This window comes from Rattus norvegicus, chromosome 10, assembly GCF_021556685.1.
Source record: "Rattus norvegicus strain SHRSP/BbbUtx chromosome 10, alternate assembly SHRSP_T2T, whole genome shotgun sequence".
Classification (NCBI taxonomy): domain Eukaryota; kingdom Metazoa; phylum Chordata; class Mammalia; order Rodentia; family Muridae; genus Rattus; species Rattus norvegicus.
In genome coordinates, this window is record NC_141543.1 from 21,377,122 (window position 1) to 21,398,160 (window position 21,039).

At 51.4% G+C, this 21,039-nt stretch overlaps 2 protein-coding genes across 15 annotated transcripts in view; one reads left to right on the top strand and one right to left on the bottom strand.

Moving 5' to 3' along the window:
- Window positions 1-11,148, top strand: part of Nprl3 (NPR3-like, GATOR1 complex subunit) — a 40,393-nt gene extending 29,245 nt beyond the window's left edge. For 6 of the 12 annotated variants that reach the window (XR_015630769.1, XR_015630770.1, XR_015630772.1 and 3 more), the window contains 7 exons: window positions 842-979; window positions 2,933-3,089; window positions 6,682-6,788; window positions 7,157-7,286; window positions 9,182-9,400; window positions 9,861-10,053; window positions 10,667-11,148. Coding sequence is in view for 5 of the 12 variants with exons in the window: in XM_087572854.1 (XP_087428980.1) it covers window positions 842-979; window positions 2,933-3,089; window positions 6,682-6,788; window positions 7,157-7,286; window positions 9,182-9,371; window positions 9,861-10,053; window positions 10,667-10,832 (1,081 nt within the window). In the remaining 7 variants the exon portion in view is untranslated. 12 annotated transcript variants of the gene reach the window in all.
- A 435-nt stretch (window positions 11,149-11,583) lies between these two features.
- Window positions 11,584-17,855, bottom strand: Mpg (N-methylpurine-DNA glycosylase). 3 transcript variants are annotated; one of them, XR_015630228.1, is made up of 5 exons: window positions 17,646-17,855; window positions 16,445-16,642; window positions 14,229-14,433; window positions 13,416-13,636; window positions 11,602-12,033 (listed from the first exon to the last, which is right to left on the bottom strand). XR_015630228.1 is itself a non-coding variant. In NM_001429907.1 (4 exon segments), coding segments are annotated over 2 exon segments (489 nt in total). In that variant the 5' UTR covers window positions 14,305-14,402; window positions 16,445-16,642; window positions 17,646-17,843; the 3' UTR covers window positions 11,584-11,620.
- Between the last annotated feature and the right edge of the window lie 3,184 nt (window positions 17,856-21,039).

Sequence of the window (21,039 nt, forward strand, 5' to 3'; positions counted from 1 at the left end):
CAGGACAGGAAGTGTGTGCAGCACACACAGGGCTCTCTGTGTTGGAAATCCATGGATGACACTGCCCAGGGAGAAGCTGTAAGGAAAGAGGAGAAGGGCACCCCCTCAGGTGCTGGTTGTCTGGGCAGCTCTGGCCTGGTTTTGCTGAAGAGGTCTGGATTTGCAGGCAGAGCACATAGGATTTGTTGATGATTTGAGATGCTGTATGCTGCCATGCCTGAGCACATTGAACTGTAAGTATGTGTCAATCACTGAGAATGTGGAGGAAAAGGTTTGCTGTGGAGGAATATTTGGGCTTTGCTGGGTCGTCACTGCATGTCCTCTGATAACTGCACAGATTGTACCTGTGGTTCTCCACCACCAAAAAGGGAGGTGCTCTGCGCTTCCTACCATTAACATTCTGTAGGCTCTGACAGCCTCCCTCTTCTACCCGTCTCTTCTCCGTGGAGATAAGCCTGATTCTGCCCAGCTGCCCAGCTGTGCTGGGGTCTACATCAGGTGTTCAAGACAGGCCCTCTCAGAGAGAGGGTGTGCTGTGGGTGCCAGGTGTTTGCCACAGTGAATTTCCGGGAGATGGACGAAGCTTCTTTTAGTCCTGATGGGCTGAATGGATTATACATTATTCTAGGGCCAGACAGAGTTTGTTTGTGTCTATGTGTATATTCCTAACATTTTCTTAGGTATACTGAGATCTGAAAAGATATTCTTGTACCCCTGAGATCTCCACCTGCGTTTTCCTCTAGCCAACAGGGCAGCATATGAGGCCACCATCTGTGAATAGGGTGTTGTTCACTGGAAATAAGCAGATGCCCACCATAGTAACAATGTTCACTCTTCACAGCCTGTGCACATCTGGTGTAGTACGGCTTCACATTAACAGCTGGCTAGAAGTGAGCTTCTGTCTTCCCCACAAGATCCACTATGCAGCTTCAAGTCTGATCCCTCCTGAGGCTATTGAACGGAGCCTGAAAGCCATCCGGTGAGAGATACCCCATCCTGCCTCCCCTCAGCTGCTGTCTGAGACCTTACTAGTTGCTTTGTTCTAGAAATTCCCCTTTGTTCTTCCTGGTGTAGAAATTGCCATGTAGAGCTTTGACGTTAATAAGACCACATGATTTCCCATCTAATTCTGCCCAGAAATGACCCATTCTAGGTTTTTCCTAGGTCTTTCTGGCATTGACTAAGTAAGTAGAACCTGCCAAGGGCCTTGCCCAGGCCTGCAGGGCAGCTTGGGTCTAACCTAGAACTTGAGAAGATTGCCATCATTTCATTAGAAATCATGGGAGCCAATTACTTTCTTGGATTAGCTGGTTCCCTGTAAGGAAAACTAAGCACAGGACTGGGACTATAACCTAGTGGTGCAGTGCTCTCTAGGCCTGGCTCTGTTCTCAGCACTATAAAGAAGGAAAAAAAATAGAAGAAATCTGGGCACATTCCTCAGTACTGGAAATGCCAGAAGGCAGATTACTTAGTCCAGTCCTCCTACAGTCCCATATCTATGCTCCACATCAAATGGCTGAGCATATTTCTGTAGTTCTACTCATAGTTGATGGATATTTTGTTTTTCCTGTGTTTAGAAAGACATCACCCCCACCTCTTTTTTTTTTTTTTTGTTTTTTTTTGTTTTTTGTGGTACTAATGAATAAACCTAGGGTTTTGCACATGCTAGGGCAAGCACTTTATCACTACATGCATGCAGTAGACATGAGACAGAGACTTTCTGTCTTCCTAGCTGACCTGGAACTTACTATGTATACTAGGCTAGCCTTGAATTCACAGAGATTCATCTGTCTTTGCCACTCAGGTGTTGGAATTGAAGATCTGTACCAGCCACCATGCATAAGTATGAGTGGCAGACACAGGCAGGTCCCAAAGGCTTGGTGACTTCAGTGAGAGGTCCTAGCTCAAAAAGTAAGGTGGGGAGCTAGGCATGATGGCACACCCCCCCTTTTTTTTTAAAGATTTATTTATTTTGAGTACACTGTAGCTGTCTTCAGATACCCCAGAAGAGGGCATCAAATCCCATAACAGATGGTTGTGAGCCACCATGTAGTTGCTGGGAATTGAACTCAGGACCTCTGGAAAAGCAGTCAGTGCTCTTAACCACTGAGCCTATGCAGCTTGAAGTCTGATCCCTCCTGAGGCTATTGAACGGAGCCTGAAAGCCATCCGGTGAGAGATTCCCCATCCTGCCTCCCCTCAGCTGCTGTCTGAGACCTTACTAGTTGCTTTGTTCTGGAAATTCTCTGAGCCATCTCTCCAGCCCTGATGGTACATCGCCCTTAATCCCAGCACTTGGGAAGCAGAGGCAGGAGGATCTCTGAGTTCAAGGCCAGCCTGGTCCTAAGTTCCAGGAGCCAGGGCTATACAGAGAAACCCTGTCTCAAATAAGATTGAGGATTGATAAGCTGGTCAGCAGGTAAAGACACTCACTGCCAGGCTTGACGTGACCTGAGTTCAGTTCCTGAAACCTACATGGGAGAAGAAGGGAACTTCATGCGTGCGCCTCACGTAAATAAATAAGTGTGGAAAAAGGCAAGTGATAAAGACATCTGATGCCGACCTCTGGGCTGCATACTTACATGCATAGGCTCATGCACTGCCCCCCCCCACATACATATCTCAGTCTCTCTGTCTCTGACACACATACCCATGTGCGCGCATGCGCGTGCAAGAGAGAGAGAGAGAGAGAGAGAGAGAGAGAGAGAGAGAGAGAGAGAGGAAGAGGGAGAGAGAGAGAGAGAGAGAGAGAGAGAGCTGGGAGAATCCCAGAGGGGAGAGACGACAGCATTACTGCTGCAGTGGTCCTTGGCTTTCTATCTGATTTCCCCTCAACCTCTCCTGCCCAGTGCCTATGGACTTTAGCTGTGCCCTGGTATTTCAGGGCCCCATAGCTCTTTATGTCTCGCTGACATGTGCCTCTGTCCTTCAGCCCCTACCATGCTTTGCTACTGCTCAGTGACGAGAAGTCTCTATTGAGTGAGCTTCCCATTGACTGCTCCCCGGCTCTGGTGCGGGTGATCAAGACCACGTCTGCTGTGAAGAACCTACAGCAGCTAGCCCAGGATGCTGATCTGGCCTTGCTGCAGGTAGGGCCCTGGGCGCTTGGAGGAGTGGGAAGAACATTAAGGGAGGTAGCCTGTGGGGATCAGGAAAGACTGCCTGCTGTGCTGAGTCCCTAGGGCCCTTGTCTAGCACACAGTAGATGCTCTATGTCCTGCCACGGTTCACGGTAGGAGGCTTGGGGTTCCCGTATCTGGTCACACTTAGTTTAGAGCCACAGGACTGACTTCTTTCTCTGTTAAGCAGAGGTGGGGCAAGCCTTGGGAGAAAGGAGAGAAGTGTTTCCTGCAAAGGCCTGGAGAACAGCTTGGGGAGTAGTATAGTCCACACAGTGAATCTACCAGCTTAGGACAGTCTCACACTGCTCTATGAGCAAGCCTGTGGGAAGCGAGAGCTAGGACTTGAGTGGGTAACTTACCCTACCGTGTAGCTTCTATTTTTTGTACATTTTCCTACCTTTTATCCTTTTTCTAAAAAAAAATATGTATTTATTTTATGTATGTGAGTACACTGTTACCGTATTCTGAAACACCAGAAGAGGGCATTGAATCTCCATTACAAATGGTTGTGAGCCACCATGTGGTTGCTGGGAATTGAACTCAGGACCTCTGGAAGAGCAGTCAGTGCTCTTAACCGCTGAGCCATCTCTCCAGCCCCTTTGTTTTGTTTTTAATAAAGTACATATCTTTAATGATGATATGCAGAGATGGAGCCTTATTCTGGCGGTCAGCTAAGTCTGATCAAATGTTCAAGAAAACCCTATAGAACCGAGGATTTGCTTCCCTCTGCCTCTGATGCCTGTGGGACTGTGTCTAAACGAGTTACGCTCCACACACATCTCTTTTCTTCTGTTCCTTCTTCCCTTTTTTCCAAACCAGCCTAGACTCACCAACATCCCCTCATTCCCGTGGAGAAGGAAATGTGGCAGAGCTGCAGAGACAGCCCCAAGCAAGTGTTTGTGGTTGCCCTCTGGGCTCAGAAAGAAGGCCCCTTAGTTGAAGTGTGGAGGAGGAAAAGCACAGAAGAAACTGTTTTTCTGGGGCTGGAGTGTTGTCTGAGTCACCTCTGCCAGGGCTGTAGGTGCAGGACCAAGGGAATAAATGCCAACATCCTCATCTGGTGGTGCTGTGCACCCTGTGGCCACCAGAGGGTAGCAGAGGCCTAACCGGGCCCTCAGTTTGGGCAAAGTCCAGCCTTCTCTCTGTGGGATGAAGTGGCCATGGCTCTGAGGCAGGCCCCCTTGGGTCCCTCCGGCTAGGCCTCCTGCCTCTATGTGGGGTTAGCATTGCTGAGAGTGTTTGCTTTGTGGGCCTATTGGATTGCTTTTTCCAAAGCCCTTTCTATTCTCAGGATAAGTTGGTCCTTCTCTCTATCTCTGACTCTTCATAGGCTCTGTGAGAGCACTTAGCATATCCTGCCTTTGTATTTCAACTTGGCATCTCAAGCTGGACAAGATTCAGCAAGGATCTCATTCTGCTTCCCTCTAGCATCTACGCAGAACTTTGAATGTATTCACTGTCTCTGAACACCCACAGAGAGGGGCGGTGCTGCTGTCCTAAGGAGTCTGGGCTATGTGGATGATGGCTATTTTCACTTCCTCCTCCATGTTTGAAAAGACTTTACTAAGAGGCTGTTTGATGGAGTCTATGCTAGGCCTGTGCCTGACTTCACTGTCACAGTCTTCTGATAAACCTTTGATGTCTCTTCCATTTCCTTGTCTTGGTCTTGTCTGGGATTGGGGAGGAGGGTGTTTCCTTCCGAACTAACTCCCTGATGAACCTGATATAAATCAGAGTTTACTGCTGGTGTGTCCTGTGAGGTCTAGCCCCAGCCATTCTCTGTAACTCACCGCACCATTTTCTGCCACTGCTGTTTCCTGTAGATGAACCTTTAGGGAACATCTGTCTCAAATATGACTGTCACACATGCTCTAAGGTCACTCAGATGGGCCTTGTGACACACTTTTGTAACCCAAGCCCTCAGGAGGCTGAGGGAGAAGGACTGTTTGAGACAGGGTTTCTCTGCAGCCCTGGCTGTCCTGGAACTCGTTCTGTAGAACAGGTTGGCCTCGAACTCACAGAGATCTCTGCTTGCCTTCTGAGTGCTGGGATTACAGGCCCTCCAAGTTTTTATTGTTTTGAGATAGGATATCTCTGTATAGACTTGACTGTTTTCAAACTTAGAATCTTTCTGCCTCAGCCTCCTGACTTCTTGGGTGTGTCAGCATCCTCAGGCCTCCTCAGGCATTACTGTGTGTGCACACATTGTTTTGGGCAATATTAGAGACTGAACCCAGGGCTTCAACATGAGGAAGGGTATAGCATTGGGAAGGCTGAGAACTGCTGGCTTAGAGGTTAAGAGCACTTAGTGTTCTGGTAGAAGATCCAAGTTTGGTTCTTAGCACCCATGTTGGGCAGGTTGCATCTCCAGTGCCTCTGACAGCCTCTTCTGGCTTCTGTGGGTACATTAGCATGAACACACGTACACCGCATGCATGCACGCACGCACGCATGCAATATTTTTAAGATGGGGGTTGAAAGAGAGTTGACTGCAGAGGAGAAGGAGGTGATGTGCATTCAAGAGTAGAGATTGGCTTTGATGAGGCTTCAAACCAAGGAAGAGGCAAGGGCAGATTCTTTGTTGGAACAACCCAGGGGAGCATAGATGTGCTGGCACCTTGGTTCCACTTCTGTCATGCTTATTTTGGATTTTTAGTTCCAAGAGTGGCATTTTGGCTTCTTTTTTTTTTTTTTTTTGGTTCTTTTTTTTGGAGCTGGGGACCGAACCCAGGGCCTTGCGTTTCCTAGGTAAGCGCTCTACCACTGAGCTAAATCCCCAGCCCCACATTTTGGCTTCTTAATGGAGAATGTTTTAGGGGTGAAGGGGGGATGAGATTGGAAGTCACTGTCCGCAGATACAGAGAAAGTGGGTGTGTCTTTGCCTGAGAGCTCAAGTCTGAAATGTGGGATAAGAGCAAAGAGGGCAACAGTGAGCTGGCTGTTTCCTCCATGTTTGAGCTGGTTGTTGGCTGATGCTGACAACTGCCCTTAGCAGTGTAACAGACACTGTCAAGGCAGAACTCACCTGAAAGCATCAAGTGCCATTGCTTGAGGCTTCACACACCTTATGAGGGCTGTGGTGCTGTTTTCAGGTCTGGCTGCCCCCATAAAGTTGGTGTGTACTGAGGCTACCCTAGAAAGGATTTCTGGTATCTTTGTGTATTTCCTGGTATCTGAGAGCTTAGGAGAGCAGAATGGAGGATGGTCTCTGGGGAAAGCAGAGTGCATAGGGACCTGTGCATATGCAGGGGTGGATAGGATTAGACTCTGTTTATTACTTTGGAAAACGGGGCTGGGTGTCTGGTGGACCTGAGAATGCTGTGCTTCTGCCCATGCTCCAAGCACTCCAGTGTCCGTGGTCATGTGCCTGCTGCCTAGCAAAACAGTGGTATCAAGCAGCACAGGGACTCCGAATACAGGAACAGTGATGATGGTTCCACTGACTTGGGCTGGGGTGCTACAATGCTGCTTCAAGTTGGAAGAGTTGCAGAGGGTATTTTCTTCAGACAGGAAGGCCATGGCCTCCAAGTTTAGTCCTTCCATCTCCCTTGGTCTGCAGGTCTTCCAGCTTGCAGCTCACCTGGTGTACTGGGGCAAGGCCGTCATCATCTATCCACTGTGTGAGAACAACGTCTATGTCCTGTCTCCCAATGCCAGTGTGTGTCTGTAAGTACCACTGGCTGCTAAAATCTGGAGTCTGGAGCTAGAAAACGCCCAGCAGGACCCTTTAATGGCGCCCCCAGTGGCCCTAGAGGCTTTGAAGCCACGAGGCCAGATCCCACTATATTCGTGATGCTGCCAATAGCGTGCTCAGGTGCAGATCACAGTCTGGTTTGGTGTCACCCATGGTAAGGCCATCTCTTCCTGGCTGAAGTCAGGGGTTTGTGGTTCCTGCCATATCTTGAGGGACAATGAGTATAATTCTGCCATCTGAAGGCCTGCTGGGTCACCATACTTTATTCTGATGTCATTATGCTCACCGAGATAATTGCAGTGAGCATGGGAAATGCACTGACCATGGCTGTCTGCCCCAGGTACTCTCCACTAGCTGAGCAGTTCTCCCGCCAGTTCCCGTCTCATGACCTGCCATCTGTCCTGGCCAAGTTTTCCTTGCCCGTTTCTTTATCGGAGTTCAGGAGCCCCCTGGCCCCCCCTGCACAGGAGGTGAGTCAATAGAGCCCCTATGTGGCTTCCTGTCTGGTGGCCCCTGATTCCAAGGCTCTTAGCACTGTTGATCGTTTGCCATGGTTGGTGGGATTTACTGGCAAGCACTGCAGGCTTCCTGTGCCCATGGAGCCCACCATGGGCATTCTTAGGTCTAGTATGGGTTTAAGTTTGCCAGAGGGTATTAGCTTTTCCTGGGCTGACAGGATTGCCTTGTGCTGCCTTTGGGCAGGGCTTCTCACAGACGGAGGTGCAGACAGCAGACAGCAGACAGCCTTGTTCTCTTGTTCTCATCAAGCCTGGGCCCTGCTTTCCGAGGCACTTCAGGTCGTGTGTCCCTTCCTCTGGGGGCTTATGGGTTCTTTGTGTGGAATCCTATGTCGCTGGGCCTAGAGTCCTTTTCCTAAGTAGGCCCTCAGTGTCAGGCTAGGGTTGAGTCTTGGATGGTGGGCCTGAGTCAGGACAGAGGCTGGCAGTTAGAGGCTGGTTGTGGTGGGGATGCTTCTCAAGGTGTAGGGGATAAATTTGCAGTGGGCTGTAGGGGTCAGTCACTTTTCCCTGCCCCATGCTCGAGAGATGGTCAGATGGTGACTTGGAGTCAGAGAAGCTTTGCCCCTTCCCCTGTTCAGTGCTTTAAGCTCTAGGTGGGAAGCTAGGGAAAGAACACAGGTGTTGGAGACAAGCTGGGTGATCTCCATGGTTTATCTTCAAAAGCAAAGTATTTGTTTTAATAGCTGCCAGATACACTGGGCAAAATCAGTCCTTAAAGTCAAACACTTCCCTTCTCAGATTGTGAATGGGAATAAGATCCTGAGTGTTTAGCTCATTTACATGCTGAGTGTGCCAGAGTTCTAAAGCTGTCTTTCACAGGGCCCTTGGTTTCCAGGAACAGAGCCAGGAGGATGAAAGATGCACTTTGCATCTGCACCTCCCTCTCTCCCCCAGGCAGCTCTCTGGGGGAGGGTCTGGCAAAGCTCCCATCCCAGCAGAAACTTCCCAGTTGTCAGGATAACGGCTGATCTTCCAGGCCATGTCTGAGCAGCTGCTTCAGGCCTTGTCAGGGGCCTGGGATGGAGCTGTTTGGTTTGCCACATCCCAGAGACATGCTGTCCAGTGTTATGAAGCTTTTGTGTTTTATTTTTTACATTTTGTTACAATAGCTTCAGTTCTTTAGAATTCTATTTGGTTTTGACCATGGTGGGTGTGTATCTTCCTCCCCAGTAACCCAGCTCCCTACCATGAGTGACCTGGGCAGTAGCTCTTCTGGGCCTCCCAAAGGTCAGAGCACTGGTACTGTGTGTACACACCTTGCTGCTTGGTGTCTGTGCCTGAGAGATATTTTTCCATCAGTGTTGGGTACTACCTGGCACTAGGTTCCACTGCTGTGGCCGTGCTCACAAGGAAGAGCCATTGGCTTCACATAGGAACTGTGGGTCCTCTTCCTGCTTCCTTTTAGAATCACCTGTGTTCTTGAAGCAGATTTTGAGGTAGAGCCAAGGACTCATGACAGTTTCCTCTCTGAACTTTGTGTGGGCTTGCCTAGCAGTGGACTGTCTGATGGCAGCAGGTCTTAGTGGGCTGGAGGTGAGGGTGGGAGGCAGGAACAGGTCTGGCTCTAGGGTAAGTTGGCTAGGGAGGGAAGCCAGGTGCATGATGGGAGCTAGTGCATGTGTGGTCTGGGAGTTCTTCTGGCCCCACTGTGTTCCCTGGGGTATGCTGACCTTGCAGAGCTACCCGCAGTTGAGGGTCCTTTTTTCCTAATAGGAGGCCTTCCTATTTCGGTACTGGGGCTGCTGTGGACCACAGTTCTCTTAATCCCCAGGGACAGGAGCCTGTTCCTCCAGGCTTGGGTCAGGGGCCCAGCCCACCCGCTGTCTTGCTCTGCTCACCCACAGACCCAGCTTATCCAGATGGTGGTGTGGATGCTGCAGCGCCGGCTGCTCATCCAGCTGCATACCTATGTTTGCCTAATGGCATCACCCAGTGAGGAGGAGCCCCGACCTCGAGAGGATGACGTCCCCTTCACAGCCCGAGTTGGTGGCCGCAGCCTCAGCACACCCAATGCTCTAAGCTTTGGCTCCCCAAGTAGGATCCCCTTCCAGGACATCTGTCTGGTAATGGGGGCTGGGAGACTCTGGTGGTGACATCCAGGAAGTCTGGGCATTGTTGGAATAAGAGGTGTTTTTACACGTCTGTACTCACCTGCCTGTTCCCGTGGAGACCTCGTCCTCCTGTCCCCTGTACTGCCAGGGTCCATATATCTCTACCTGTCTAGTGCTTTAGCCTCCATGTTGGCTGAGGTGGGACAAGACACCCATTCCTGCCAGGGGTGTGGTGCGTGTACAGCTTTCATTCTGGGTCCTTGAAGCTACTTCTGTAGGGTGGCTCCTTGTACTCCAGCTTAGCCACACATTAGGCACTTAGGTGGTGGGATGGCAGTGAGTTCTCGCATGAAGGCAGACTGTACAGTTGGAGGCGAGTGTGGCGGTGGTCTGGATGCCCTCCGGAGTCTGGGGTGCCTTTGGTGCCTCCGCCTTGGTACACTGGAATCCAGCTGGCCTTTCCAATCCACAGCCAGCAGTGACGACATGACCCTCACCAGCCCCAGTATGGACAACTCCAGTGCAGAGCTGCTCCCCAGTGGGGACTCACCACTGAACAAACGGATGACAGAGAACCTGCTGGCCAGCCTCTCAGAGCATGAGCGGGCTGCTATCCTCAATGTGCCCGCAGCCCAAAACCCTGAGGACCTCCGTATGTTTGCCAGGTAGGGAGCAGCTGACTGCGTGGGACGTGGAGGACTGTTAATGGGAGTGAGTGCTGGTCGCCTTGCACAGCCCAGTGAAGTGGTGGCTCCGGGGTCCGTGTGTGCACAGCAGGAGCTGTTGTCCAGGCTCTGCAGGAGTATGTCCTGATTGTTGGCCCTGTATCAGAGCCATGTCCATCCTGCCTTAGGTGATGGAAGGGCATGGTGTTATGGGAGAGGTCAGGTTGTCATTCTGTTTGAAGAAACACACTGCAGACTATTGGAGTACCATTTGCAACTCTTAAGTGCTGATCCAGGCCTTTCTGTACCCAGGCCTTCTTTGTGCAGGACCCAGCTGCAGAAGCTCTCGGGAGCAGACTGCCCCATGCCATGGGGAGCAGAAGGAAGCCCTGAGCTCTCCTCCCTTCAGCAGGGTGCATGCTCAAGTGGCTTCCTGGCTCTCTTTAGGCCTACCACCACCTGCCTCGGGGGACTGGTGGACATCGGGTGCAGGATGCTTGGATCTCATCCCACAGCTCTGTACAGGCCTGCAGGCGGCTTAGACTGACCCACCAATGGCTGTCCTCAGTAGCACTGGCCTTGGGCTAGGCTCACACTGTCCTGTCTCCTCCAGGCTCCTTCACTACTTCCGTGGCCGCCACCATCTGGAGGAGATCATGTACAATGAGAACACACGGCGTTCCCAGCTGCTCATGCTCTTTGACAAATTCCGCAGCGTGCTGGTGGTGACCACCCATGAGGACCCCGTTATTGCTGTCTTCCAGGCACTGCTCACATGAGCCCAGGTGGCATGCTGAGTGTGTGGATGGAAACAACCTCCCCTCTGCTGCAGAGTTCCTGACTGGCCTTAGGGGGATAGGCAACCCTAGCCTGGCAGAACTGCTCCCTGTGTCGGTCGTCAGTCTGGTCAGAAGCAGCTATGGGGCAACCATTGTTGGGCTTTGTCTTTTCCCTGAAATTCTAGCCCAGACCTCATATTTACTGTTAGCTAAGGATGACCTTGAACTCCTGATCTTACTGCCTGTCCTCCAAGTGCTATGACTACAGATGTGTGCCATCCATGTCACTTTTAAAAAATATATTTATTTATTTTTATTTATGGTTTTGTGTGTATGTGTGCCCTCAGAGGTCAGACAAAAGCAGGCCTTAGAGTTATGGAGGTTGTGAGCCACTGCATGTGGTGCTGGGAATAGAACAGGAGAGCAGGAAGCACTTGTAATCGTTGGTATCTCTCCAGCCTCCCTCTTCAATCTGGTCCTTACGGCAGCTTCATTGCTGCGCTGGGGAAGATCTTATAGGACGCGGCTTCAGAATCCAAGCCCTTTGTGCACATACAGCTGTGTCCTTCTCATCCCTTTCCCAGCCTGCCCCTTGTGGAGCTACCCTGGAGAGGGTCTAAAACACTTGTTTAATCATTCTGCTCTTAGGTGTATATACTGCACACTGATGTTCTCCCTCTCTGTTGCTATATGTACTGGGTACCCCGGTTTCCCGACCGGGATAAAGAATTAACTACATGAACACGAATTCTGGCTGAGACTTGGACAGTTCTCTACAAACAAGTTATTTATTTTACTTTTGAACAATCAGAGCACGCTGTTTGCTGAGGCTGATACATCTGTTCAGCCACTCTATCTACCACACTGACCCATGGGCTGCCCTGGACATAGAAGCGCAAGGGCTTCTGTGTCCATTCCCCTGCATGGCCAATACCTATGCGGGCTGCCGCCACCACAGCTGGGCTGCTGGACTCCAGAGGGCCATGCTCCAGCCACACAGCCTCATCTTGGGCCAGGTCTCGCTGGTCAAAGCTCTTATCAATGGCTAGGGCCTGGCACAGTTTGGAGGGACCATTACAGAGCTCGCGGTCCTTGAGGGAACGGCCGACAGTGCTTTTCCGGAGGGAGTTTCGAAGCTGCCGCATGGTCTCTAGGCCCTCCAATGGCTCTAGTGCTCTTAGCAAGACACAAGCCCCAGCCCCTGTGAGACAGACAGAAAGCTTGGAAGTAAACCTCAGGTCTCCTGCCCATGCACACACCCAGTGTCACAGAGGTGCTGCTGTCTTTCTGAACCTGTAAACCACTGAATCAGACCCCTCTCCCTCCGCCTTCTCTATAGCATTGACTAGGCTGCTAAGCCTTCCCTGAGTACCTTGGGAAGCCTCCACCACGGAAGACTGACAGTCTCACCACTGTCCTCAGAGCCAGAACTATGATCAACCAGTGTGGGCAAGACTTGGGCATCAGCTTCCTCTTTCTGTAGCTTCCCTAGTCTTTTTTTTTTTTTTAAAATGTGTCTCTGTGTATTCATACATGTATCTATGTGCTCTGAGAGGATCCCCAGGAGTTAGAGTTATGGGCAACTGTAAACTGCCTGATGCAGGATCTGGACTGGGACCCTCTGGAAGAGCTGTAAATGTCCTTAACCACTGGGCTATCTCTGTAGCCTGCTTCCCTGGTCTTCACTGTTAGTGGCTATGAGGGTGACAGAGGAAGCTCCAGAGAGCTAGCACCTCTAGGACAGAGGCATGTCACTCTGCTAGAACACAGCAAGTCTCAGACCCAATCCAGAATGATACAGGTCAGGAAGGCCTGGACAGTCAGTCCTTTGAATCCCCCACTAGGCAGTACCCCAAGGTCACTACCTGGGACGTCTCTCACTGCAGGGAGAAGCAGGTTACAGAGTGTCGGTAAGTACAGGACACATGGTCCCTACTCAGTCCCCCAGAGCCACCTTAGTACCCCCCCTTCTCTTGGCTCTTCCTCATCCTCATGCAAACACTTTGACCCCCATGTCCTTGTGGAACTCTGCTACACATCTGCTTTAACTTGGCATCCTGAGCTCTGCTCTGTTTGGCCTTTCAATCCTCATTTTCTTCTCATACCCTCAGCACTCACACCTGGCCAGTGACATCCATGTCCTCAGCCTCTACTCAACATGGATGGCCCTGGCCAGGACCCTGTGCACTCTTGTGGGACTGCGCTCAACTTGGATGGGCCTGCTTGCCTCTGCCTTGTCCACCCTGTGCTCGGAACCTCTTCTCTCCCAGAGACTGTAGTACTAACCACGGTTAGTTAGCTCGTTCCCTTACATCAGCCACACAAGCAGGGTTGGTTCTGTCCAAGAAGGTTTCTGTGGTCTTTGTTTTTAAATAAAAACTGTTTTGTCTGTATGTATGTCTGTACTACTTGTATGCATGGGGCTGGGAAGAGAACCCAGGTCCTTTGCCAGAGCAGCTGATGCTGTTAACAACTGAATTAATCTTCAGCCCTGTCTTGTGATCTTTTGATGTCTAGTCATCCATAGTGTCGCTCAGAATTGGCACTGTGGTAGGTGCACAGCCAGTCCTGTGGTCCACTCACCTGCAGCTCCCAAGTCCCCTGTGGTAGACCCTCAGTCACCTGCTGTAGGTAACAACAGTTCCCTGTATCAAAGTACTTGTCCAACAAACCAAGAACATTGGTCACTTAGGGACAAACAGGGAAGGCTCAGCTCACAGGTACTGAGATATGCCATCCACACTCCTAGCCAGCAGTGGCTTTGGCAGGATGGTACTGGTTCTTGGTTCTTCTGGCTCAGACCACTGAGAAACACAAAGCCACATGCCTGTCAGGACAAAGCTGGACCCCAGAGGAGAGTTGGTTTCTCCCATGAGCACTGTACCAGCATCCTTCCACTAAAGCTGTTGGGCCAGGTCTATGTGCTTATCACAGGGTTTCTGGCAGCATCCCCGCCTTACCTGCTAGGTGCTAGTCAGGCACCATATTCAAATATGTCCCCACACGCTGCCTAATGTCCCCTATGGGGGCAGAAGTGCTCCTGGCCGAGAATAACTGAACTCGATCCCATAACAAGGTTTTCAGCAAAGTTCCTGTGTGCGCCCAGCTCACCCAAAGTCAGGCTCTTGCACTTCCCGACCTCCATCTGACTCCAAATCTAACTCCAGACTCCGGCCACAGACTGCTTTGCATTCAGGTTGGCCCATAGCCTCTATTGTGTGTAGCTCAGCTGCCTCAGCCAGCCTCGCCCACCCCTCAAGAACAGCCAATGCTCCTGAAATCCTAACTCTGCCCTGGCAATGGCACTTTCCTACTCAAATACCTATGTACCCAAGTCTTTCAGGGGGGTTGGCCAGCTGCTAGCCTGTCTGTTCCCTCAGGCCCAGGACTACTGACCTTGACTGGAGACATTCAAGCAGAAGTACATGCCATAGATGAGGTACACGTACAGAGTTCCAGGTTTCATGAACATGCCACGGTTACGGGGGGTCTGCCGGCCACCCCTTGAGTGGGCAGCTTCGTCTTCTGGCCCCAAGTATGCCTCAGTCTCTACAATGCGCCCACGGAGTTCTGTTCCATCAGCAAGTCGCCGGACAAGGACCTGTGGGCAGTGATTCTGCTCAGGTTGATGGGGGCCAACCCACCTGGACAGTCCCCTTAGACCTCTTTTAAACTCAAGGTATACCAGGCATCCAGGCCCAGATGGACCCAGCTACCTGGCTTCTCCATTCTGCCTCTTGGGCTTTTTGCTCAGAGCCTGAATGCTGATGTTAGGGTCACCAGCCCCTCCTGACCAACTCTAGTTCTTATTCACTAAGGGTTCTAAGCACACCTCAGGATTCACTTGGAGTCACAGTGCAGGTTGACTTCCAAGTCCCCTCAGTGGTGGTCTCTACCTCTCCACATCTTCCAGAGTTCCCTTAATGTTCATTGGGCCCAAGGGTGTCCCTACTGTGATTTTGTGGCCTGCTTGTGAAGCTAGGCTGCTAAGGCAGCCACAGAGGATCCACGAGCTCAGATTGTGCCCACCAGTGCTGAGGCCTTAGTGAGAAGTAGCCAGCAGGTCCTGCTCATGCAGTGCCAGCTCGGACTGTAATCCTAGGAATGACCAACATTGATTCAGCCAGGGCTTGTAGAAGGATTTCAGCATCCAGCCACGTTAATTCCCTCACAGGTTTGAGGGATTATTTGGTCAGAAGGCACCTTCTTCTTAGCCCAAGTAGAACCACGGTGCCAGTTGGTAACAGCAGGGTAGAGGAAAAGAGGGGGCCAGTGTTTGTCAAGGAAGCCTGAAAATTCTTTCAGGAACCCAGAACACTGAAGACAGGAATGTTTTAGGAAGAGATAAAGGCCAGGGAGTGTTCCTTCACAAACTCTACCCACGTGCTCCCATGTCTCCAAGGGCCACACTGGGAACCCCACACGAGCTTCTTGAGGAACCTCCTGGGGCTTTTCTGATGGAGGGTCTGGGAAAAACGACATGCTCCTCAGTCCAGAGTAGCTGCTGTCCTGGCAGCCCACTGCAACGAACCTTTTACTGGGCTTAGGACCCACACCTGGGTTTTCCTTGACCGAAGGGATGGATACACAGGCGAAAATACCCCTTTCTCTCCTGGACATCATCTTGTCTACCAATGCAGGTTCCAGTGGGCATGTGTGGGAGCCAGCTGATATGCCAGGAAGCTGAGTAGAGGCAGGCAGATGTGTGATGGTGGTGACGGTGTTGTTGGGCCATCCTTGAGCCCTTGACCTGAGATAATTCTGCACCATGGTTTATATCGTAGCTGTTGATTATTACGGTGCTGTTAGAAGGAACACAGATCCCTGCAGCTTAAAACATCCTGAGAACAGAATCCCATCCCTGCTCTGATAGGTCAGGGTCTGTTCCTGGAACTCGAAGCCCCAGTTCTAGTAGAGAAACTGGCTGTTCGTAGCCATGATGCCATAAAAGGAAGCTTGCTAAAGGAAAAGGTAGGCCAGGGAACCATTAGAACCAGAGGGTCTAGCTCTAGCACCAAGGAGTAGTGGGTTCTAGATGAACCCCGTCAGCTCCACGACGTGCACTTCAGAAGGAGACAGGCTGTACGGTAAGCTGCCCCAGGCTGGGCCTGGAGTAGTCCCCACTTCCACTGTAAGCATGGCTGGGCGTGTGCTGAGCCTTGGGTACTGAGCCATGCAGTGAGGAGGCCAGCTCTTTCAAGTGATTCAGACGCTGGCAGCCTAATGGTATCCCTGGCCCCAGTCATCAGGGAACAGGGTAGGCAAGAATGGTCTCTCACAGATGCTGGGGCCAATACCCATCAATGGCCCGTGCAGACACCCTGTCTTAAGGTTACTTCAGAACAGTCCCTATTTCCCTGGTGGATAAGCGTCAGAACATACCTCTTGTTATTGCCCAAGCAGGACAGTTGCCAGGGGCCCTGCTGACTCCACCAAGGGACACCACTAACAATATTCTTATTCTTTGCAGTGATCCCAGACAACAGTCAGACTATGGGGCCCATATGGACAAGGAAGCTACCTATGTATGCACAAGGGAGGCCGAGTCAGGGATGAGAGACCGAGTAGTAACAAGAAAAGAGCTTCTGGAACTTGCTCCTGTATTACGTTACCTGTCCCAGAAATGCACGGGCTAGGGTGACTGCGGGCTGGTCAAAATACTCCGGTCCTAGCCGGGCAGGGCGGTCCTCTGGGCTCGAGAAGTAGATACTTCGCAGGAGGCCAGGGGTCGAAGAGAGTCTCTCCTTAGGGGTCTGCTGCTGCTCTGACTGTGCCAGTCGCTGCTTTTTTTGCCCGATCTTTCGTGAAAGCTGTTATGGTTAAAAACAAAAGAAGTGTCTGCTTGCCTGCCTGTTCCTTTATCTGTAAAGTAAGGTGTCTATTTAAGCCATTCTGAGGCATAAACAGAACCCTACAGCTAATACAGCCTCAGAGGGCCTTGGGACTTGGTGTAGGTAATATGGGCTGTTAGTGGTGACAGGATGGGTGGGCATTCTCTGCCCATACCTGCTGCACATAGGGGAAACATAGGTAAGGGGCATTAGGAGAAGGTGGGTGCCTGACTCCAATACAAACGAGCTGGTTTTTCTGATTCCTGCCAATCACACCATCTCCACAACTTGTTTCTGGAACCTGGTTCTTTATTCCTAATCCTGGCCAGAAATTAAAATACAGTCAGAACCTGGGCAGGGCCTATCGGAGTTTGTCCAGGCACTACTCAAAAGATAGGCCCCTCGGTATTGACAAGACCTGGCATACAAATGGGTGTGCATGGAGATGTCCGCCTGCCTGGTCACATTCTAAGTGTTCAGGCACCTGCTGTCCTCTGACTGCTTGGATATTAACTAGGAACTGGGACAAGAAATCTATGGGTCTATAGGACCAGCAGGTGCTACTCTACCAACAGCCCATAAACAAAGCAAGGAAATCTGACCACATCCTTCAACTATTGTGGTACAACAGGAGGGGATTAAAAGGACAACTGGGTAGTGAACCTGAGATCTGTCCTCAGTTCAAGATGGGCTGGCTGGTTAACGAATCATTACTTTAAAAAAACAAAACAAAACAAAACAAAAAAATCACTGCGCTGGCTTTGAACTCCTGATCCTCCTGCTTCTAGTCACTTCTCAAGTACAGGCGTGCGCCACCACGCCCGGGTAAGACCCATTATTTTTATCTGTTGTGCTGACGTCCAGGTTGGACTAAGGCTGCCAGGTGGCCGGGAATGGATGCTGACGTGACCGTCTCTGCAGCCCGACCCACTGTGCCAGCTCGCCGTGGGCTCAGACTTCGCGACGCTGCGCCCCCTCTCACCGGCGCTGGCATCTGGCCGACCTCACGAGATCCGGTCACTTGGGATCCTGCTCTGGCATTCCCTGGGCGGCGGGTTCGTCCAGGAAATGCAGGGTGCTCGGTGTCGGGGAGCACCACGGACACCGGTTTTAGGGATCCTCTGCCCAGGCGCGCAGTACCACCGCGGCCGCGCATCTAGCCGCCGCCAGCACAGCCCAGGCCACCGGAAGCGCAGTGAGGGCGGGGACTGAAGCCTGAGTCTGCGCAGAAGGCGTACAGCGCGGGGGTGGGGCAAATCTGCAGAAGAGGCGGAGTGAGGAGCCTAGAGGGAGGGACAGGGCGGGGCGAGTGTAGAAACCTTTACTTTCACCACTAGGATTGGAACCCAGGTTCTCTAGGTCTGGTTCTGTCCCAATGGCCCGACTGCCATCAAGCAATACTCTCTGAACCTGGACTGACTTTTCGAGGGTCCCGGATCAGAAGGCCCTGCCTTGAGATAGGGTGGGCCACAGAGGGTGCGTTGGGTGTTGTAGAGAACAAGCATGAGGGAATCTCAGTCTGGTTTTTTTTTTTTTTTTTTTTTTTTTTTTTGGTTTTTTTTGTGTTTTTTGTGGTTTTTTTTTTTTTTTTTTTTTTTTTTGGTTCTTTTTTTTTCGGAGCTGGGGACCGAACCCAGGGCCTTGCGCTTCCTAGGCAAGCGCTCTACCACTGAGCTAAATCCCCAACCCCTCAGTCTGGGTTTTGATCCTGGAATTCTCCTTCTCCAGCTTTATCGCTGGATGGTGGAACTGACCGGAAGCGGATGCCTTCCCCATCTGGAGAACCCTACCCTGGGTGATCACAGCTGATAGGTGGGAGGGAAGGGAATTCTGCCTCTGCAGTGGAGCCCCACTTACATCCCTGGACCCCTGATGCTTGGAACTGCTGCGAAGAGGGCTCACCACCTAAGCAGAACTAGCTTGGAGGGCAGGTCCAGAACTGCAGGGAGCTGAGCTGGGTAACCGTTGCCCAGTATCTCTTAATTCTTACTTCTCTGGGACCTAAGCTTGCCCCTTACCTTATCTGTAACCTTTCAAATGAGGCTGTGCATCTGTGCAGGAGACTTGAGCCTCGAATGGGAAGTGACTGGCCCAAAGGAAGGGAGGTCCTGGGATAGGCTCTCCTCTCCCACTTCAGGTGAGTGGCAGCCTCCCCACCCAGCAGCATCACCCTCACCCTCTGCAACCATTCTAGGGGTGGTGCAGGTTTGAAGGGTTTCTTAGCAGACACATTCCTACCGTCTCCATTCACACTGCCATATTCACACCTATATATTCACACCTATATTCACACCTTTGAGGGCTTGTTAGAGCTGTCTTGGATTTCTGAGCTTCTGGCATCTGGGACCAGAGACGTGAAACAGGACAGAGCAAGAGGCCATATGCTTGGGACCCTTACATGAACAAGGCATTTAGCCTAAGGACTCTCTGGTCCTCAACTGCTTCTCACTGGCCAGCTCAGGGACTGAACTCTGGCCCAGGCTGGGGCTCAGCCATTCCCTCTCCTGGGCCTCAACTGGGACTTCCTGGGGAGGGAGCGGCAGCCTTTGCCTGCTGGAAGCCATCCAGCTGTTTGTGGCACTCTGTGCAGTTTCCGGGGGTGGGGTGGGGGCAATATGTTGTAAATTTGAACTAAGGAGGTTGGCCTTATCCCCATAGCCATTCTGAGGGAACAATGCCTCTCTTTTCCTGTGAGGATAATACCCCTTCCCAATCTAGGAGGGAAACTGAGACCCTAGTTGGGTTCTGGTCCCCTGGAGCATTCTGAAGACTCCTAGAAAGCTGTCTCATTCCCACCTTTGGGTGAATGACAAGCTCCTTCTGTTTGGTGGGCAGCCTGGCTTCTGCCCCAGGCAGAGACAGGGGTGGTGGCCAGCATCTTATTCTCCAGATGTTCTGGCCAGAGTGTGGGATTGTGCAACGGCTGCCCCTCCTCCACACTTCCTGGTTTGTGGTGTGAGGCTCCCACTACAGGCTGGAAGTGCTGGGTTGGGCTTCCCTGTGTGTTTTGCCAGCAGGCTTGCCAGGAATAAGAGAATGTCCAAGAGGAAGGAGCCTGGGACCTCTTCTGTGCCCAGTGTACCTTGTGCCTGGCTGGTGGCAAGGATGCCTGCCACTGGAGGATTCTTTGAAAGGAATCAAGGTTGGGGTTGGTGATGGTGTGAGTTATTTTGATTCCCCACAGGTTGTGGGGATGTTGGCACTGCCTCCAGTGATGGTGGCATGGGCTGCCAGTTCCTGACAGCTCTCTAGGCTTCAGTTTTACTGTCTCAGGGGCCTAACACATTGCTTCAGTCTCCTGTCTAACATGGGCAAAGCAGGGGATGTGCTGAGGTCAGTTGGCTCCTGGTTTGGAAACAGGCAGCCTTCAGCAGCTTCTCAGCAGAGTGGCCGCTGTCACCCTGGCGGTCCTCAGCAGTCTCTGTAGCTGGGGGACCCTTGATAGTTAGCTGTTTGATAGTTAGAGGGTAACCATCAGACGGGTCAAGAGAAGGTCTGCTGTCAGGCTGCTAGGATGTTGGCCCAGGAGCTTATAGGGCCCCCTTCTGAGTCCAATACCATGAGGGGTCTTCTCCCCAGACAGCTAGTGTCCAGAGTCAGTCTCTACATCTCTCTGTGTGGTGCCAGGAAGCTAACTGAAGGTTCAGGAAGTGTCCATTGGGAGCCCTTTTACTGCTCAGGGGTCTTAACCACACAGGTGCTGACAGAGTGCTACACAGGACCTGGAGCTAGTGTAGAAGCCCGTCCATCCCGACACCTGTCCACCAGTTCCCGAGTATTAGGAATTGCAGCTGACTTCTGTTCTTTACAGCCAATAAAAGTATGAGAGAAGCCATGGATTGAATTCTGTGTAAAACATTCTTCCACCCAAAGTTTAGGTCAATAGGACAGGTAGGAGGTACTGGGACTATAGAGACTGGATAAAGGCCTGACAATTTTTTCCACACACTCTTCTACTCAAACTGTCCTGATGCCCTTACATCAGGACTTTACGATGAGTTTCATCTGGGGAATCCTGAACCCCCATATGCTGAGATGGACGTTTGTCTGCAGGCACCACGTTCTCAGGAACAACTCCTATGCATGGACATAGGAGGGGTTTGCCAGAGGGGCTGCCGCAGACTCCCCTGGAGTGTGGGAACTACAAGGTTTGGAGCAATGAATCCCAGAGAGCTGTTTTTCTGCCACTGCATGCAGACAGCCTTGTCTGTGGTACTCTTACATTGAAGATGACTCCGGAACTGGAAAGATGGCTCAGCAGTTAAGAGTGCTTGTTGCTCTCACAGAGGACCAGGGCTTGGTTCCCAGCACTCACACTGGACAACTCACAACTGTCTATAACTACAGTTCCAGGGAGATCCTTCTGTGGGCCACAC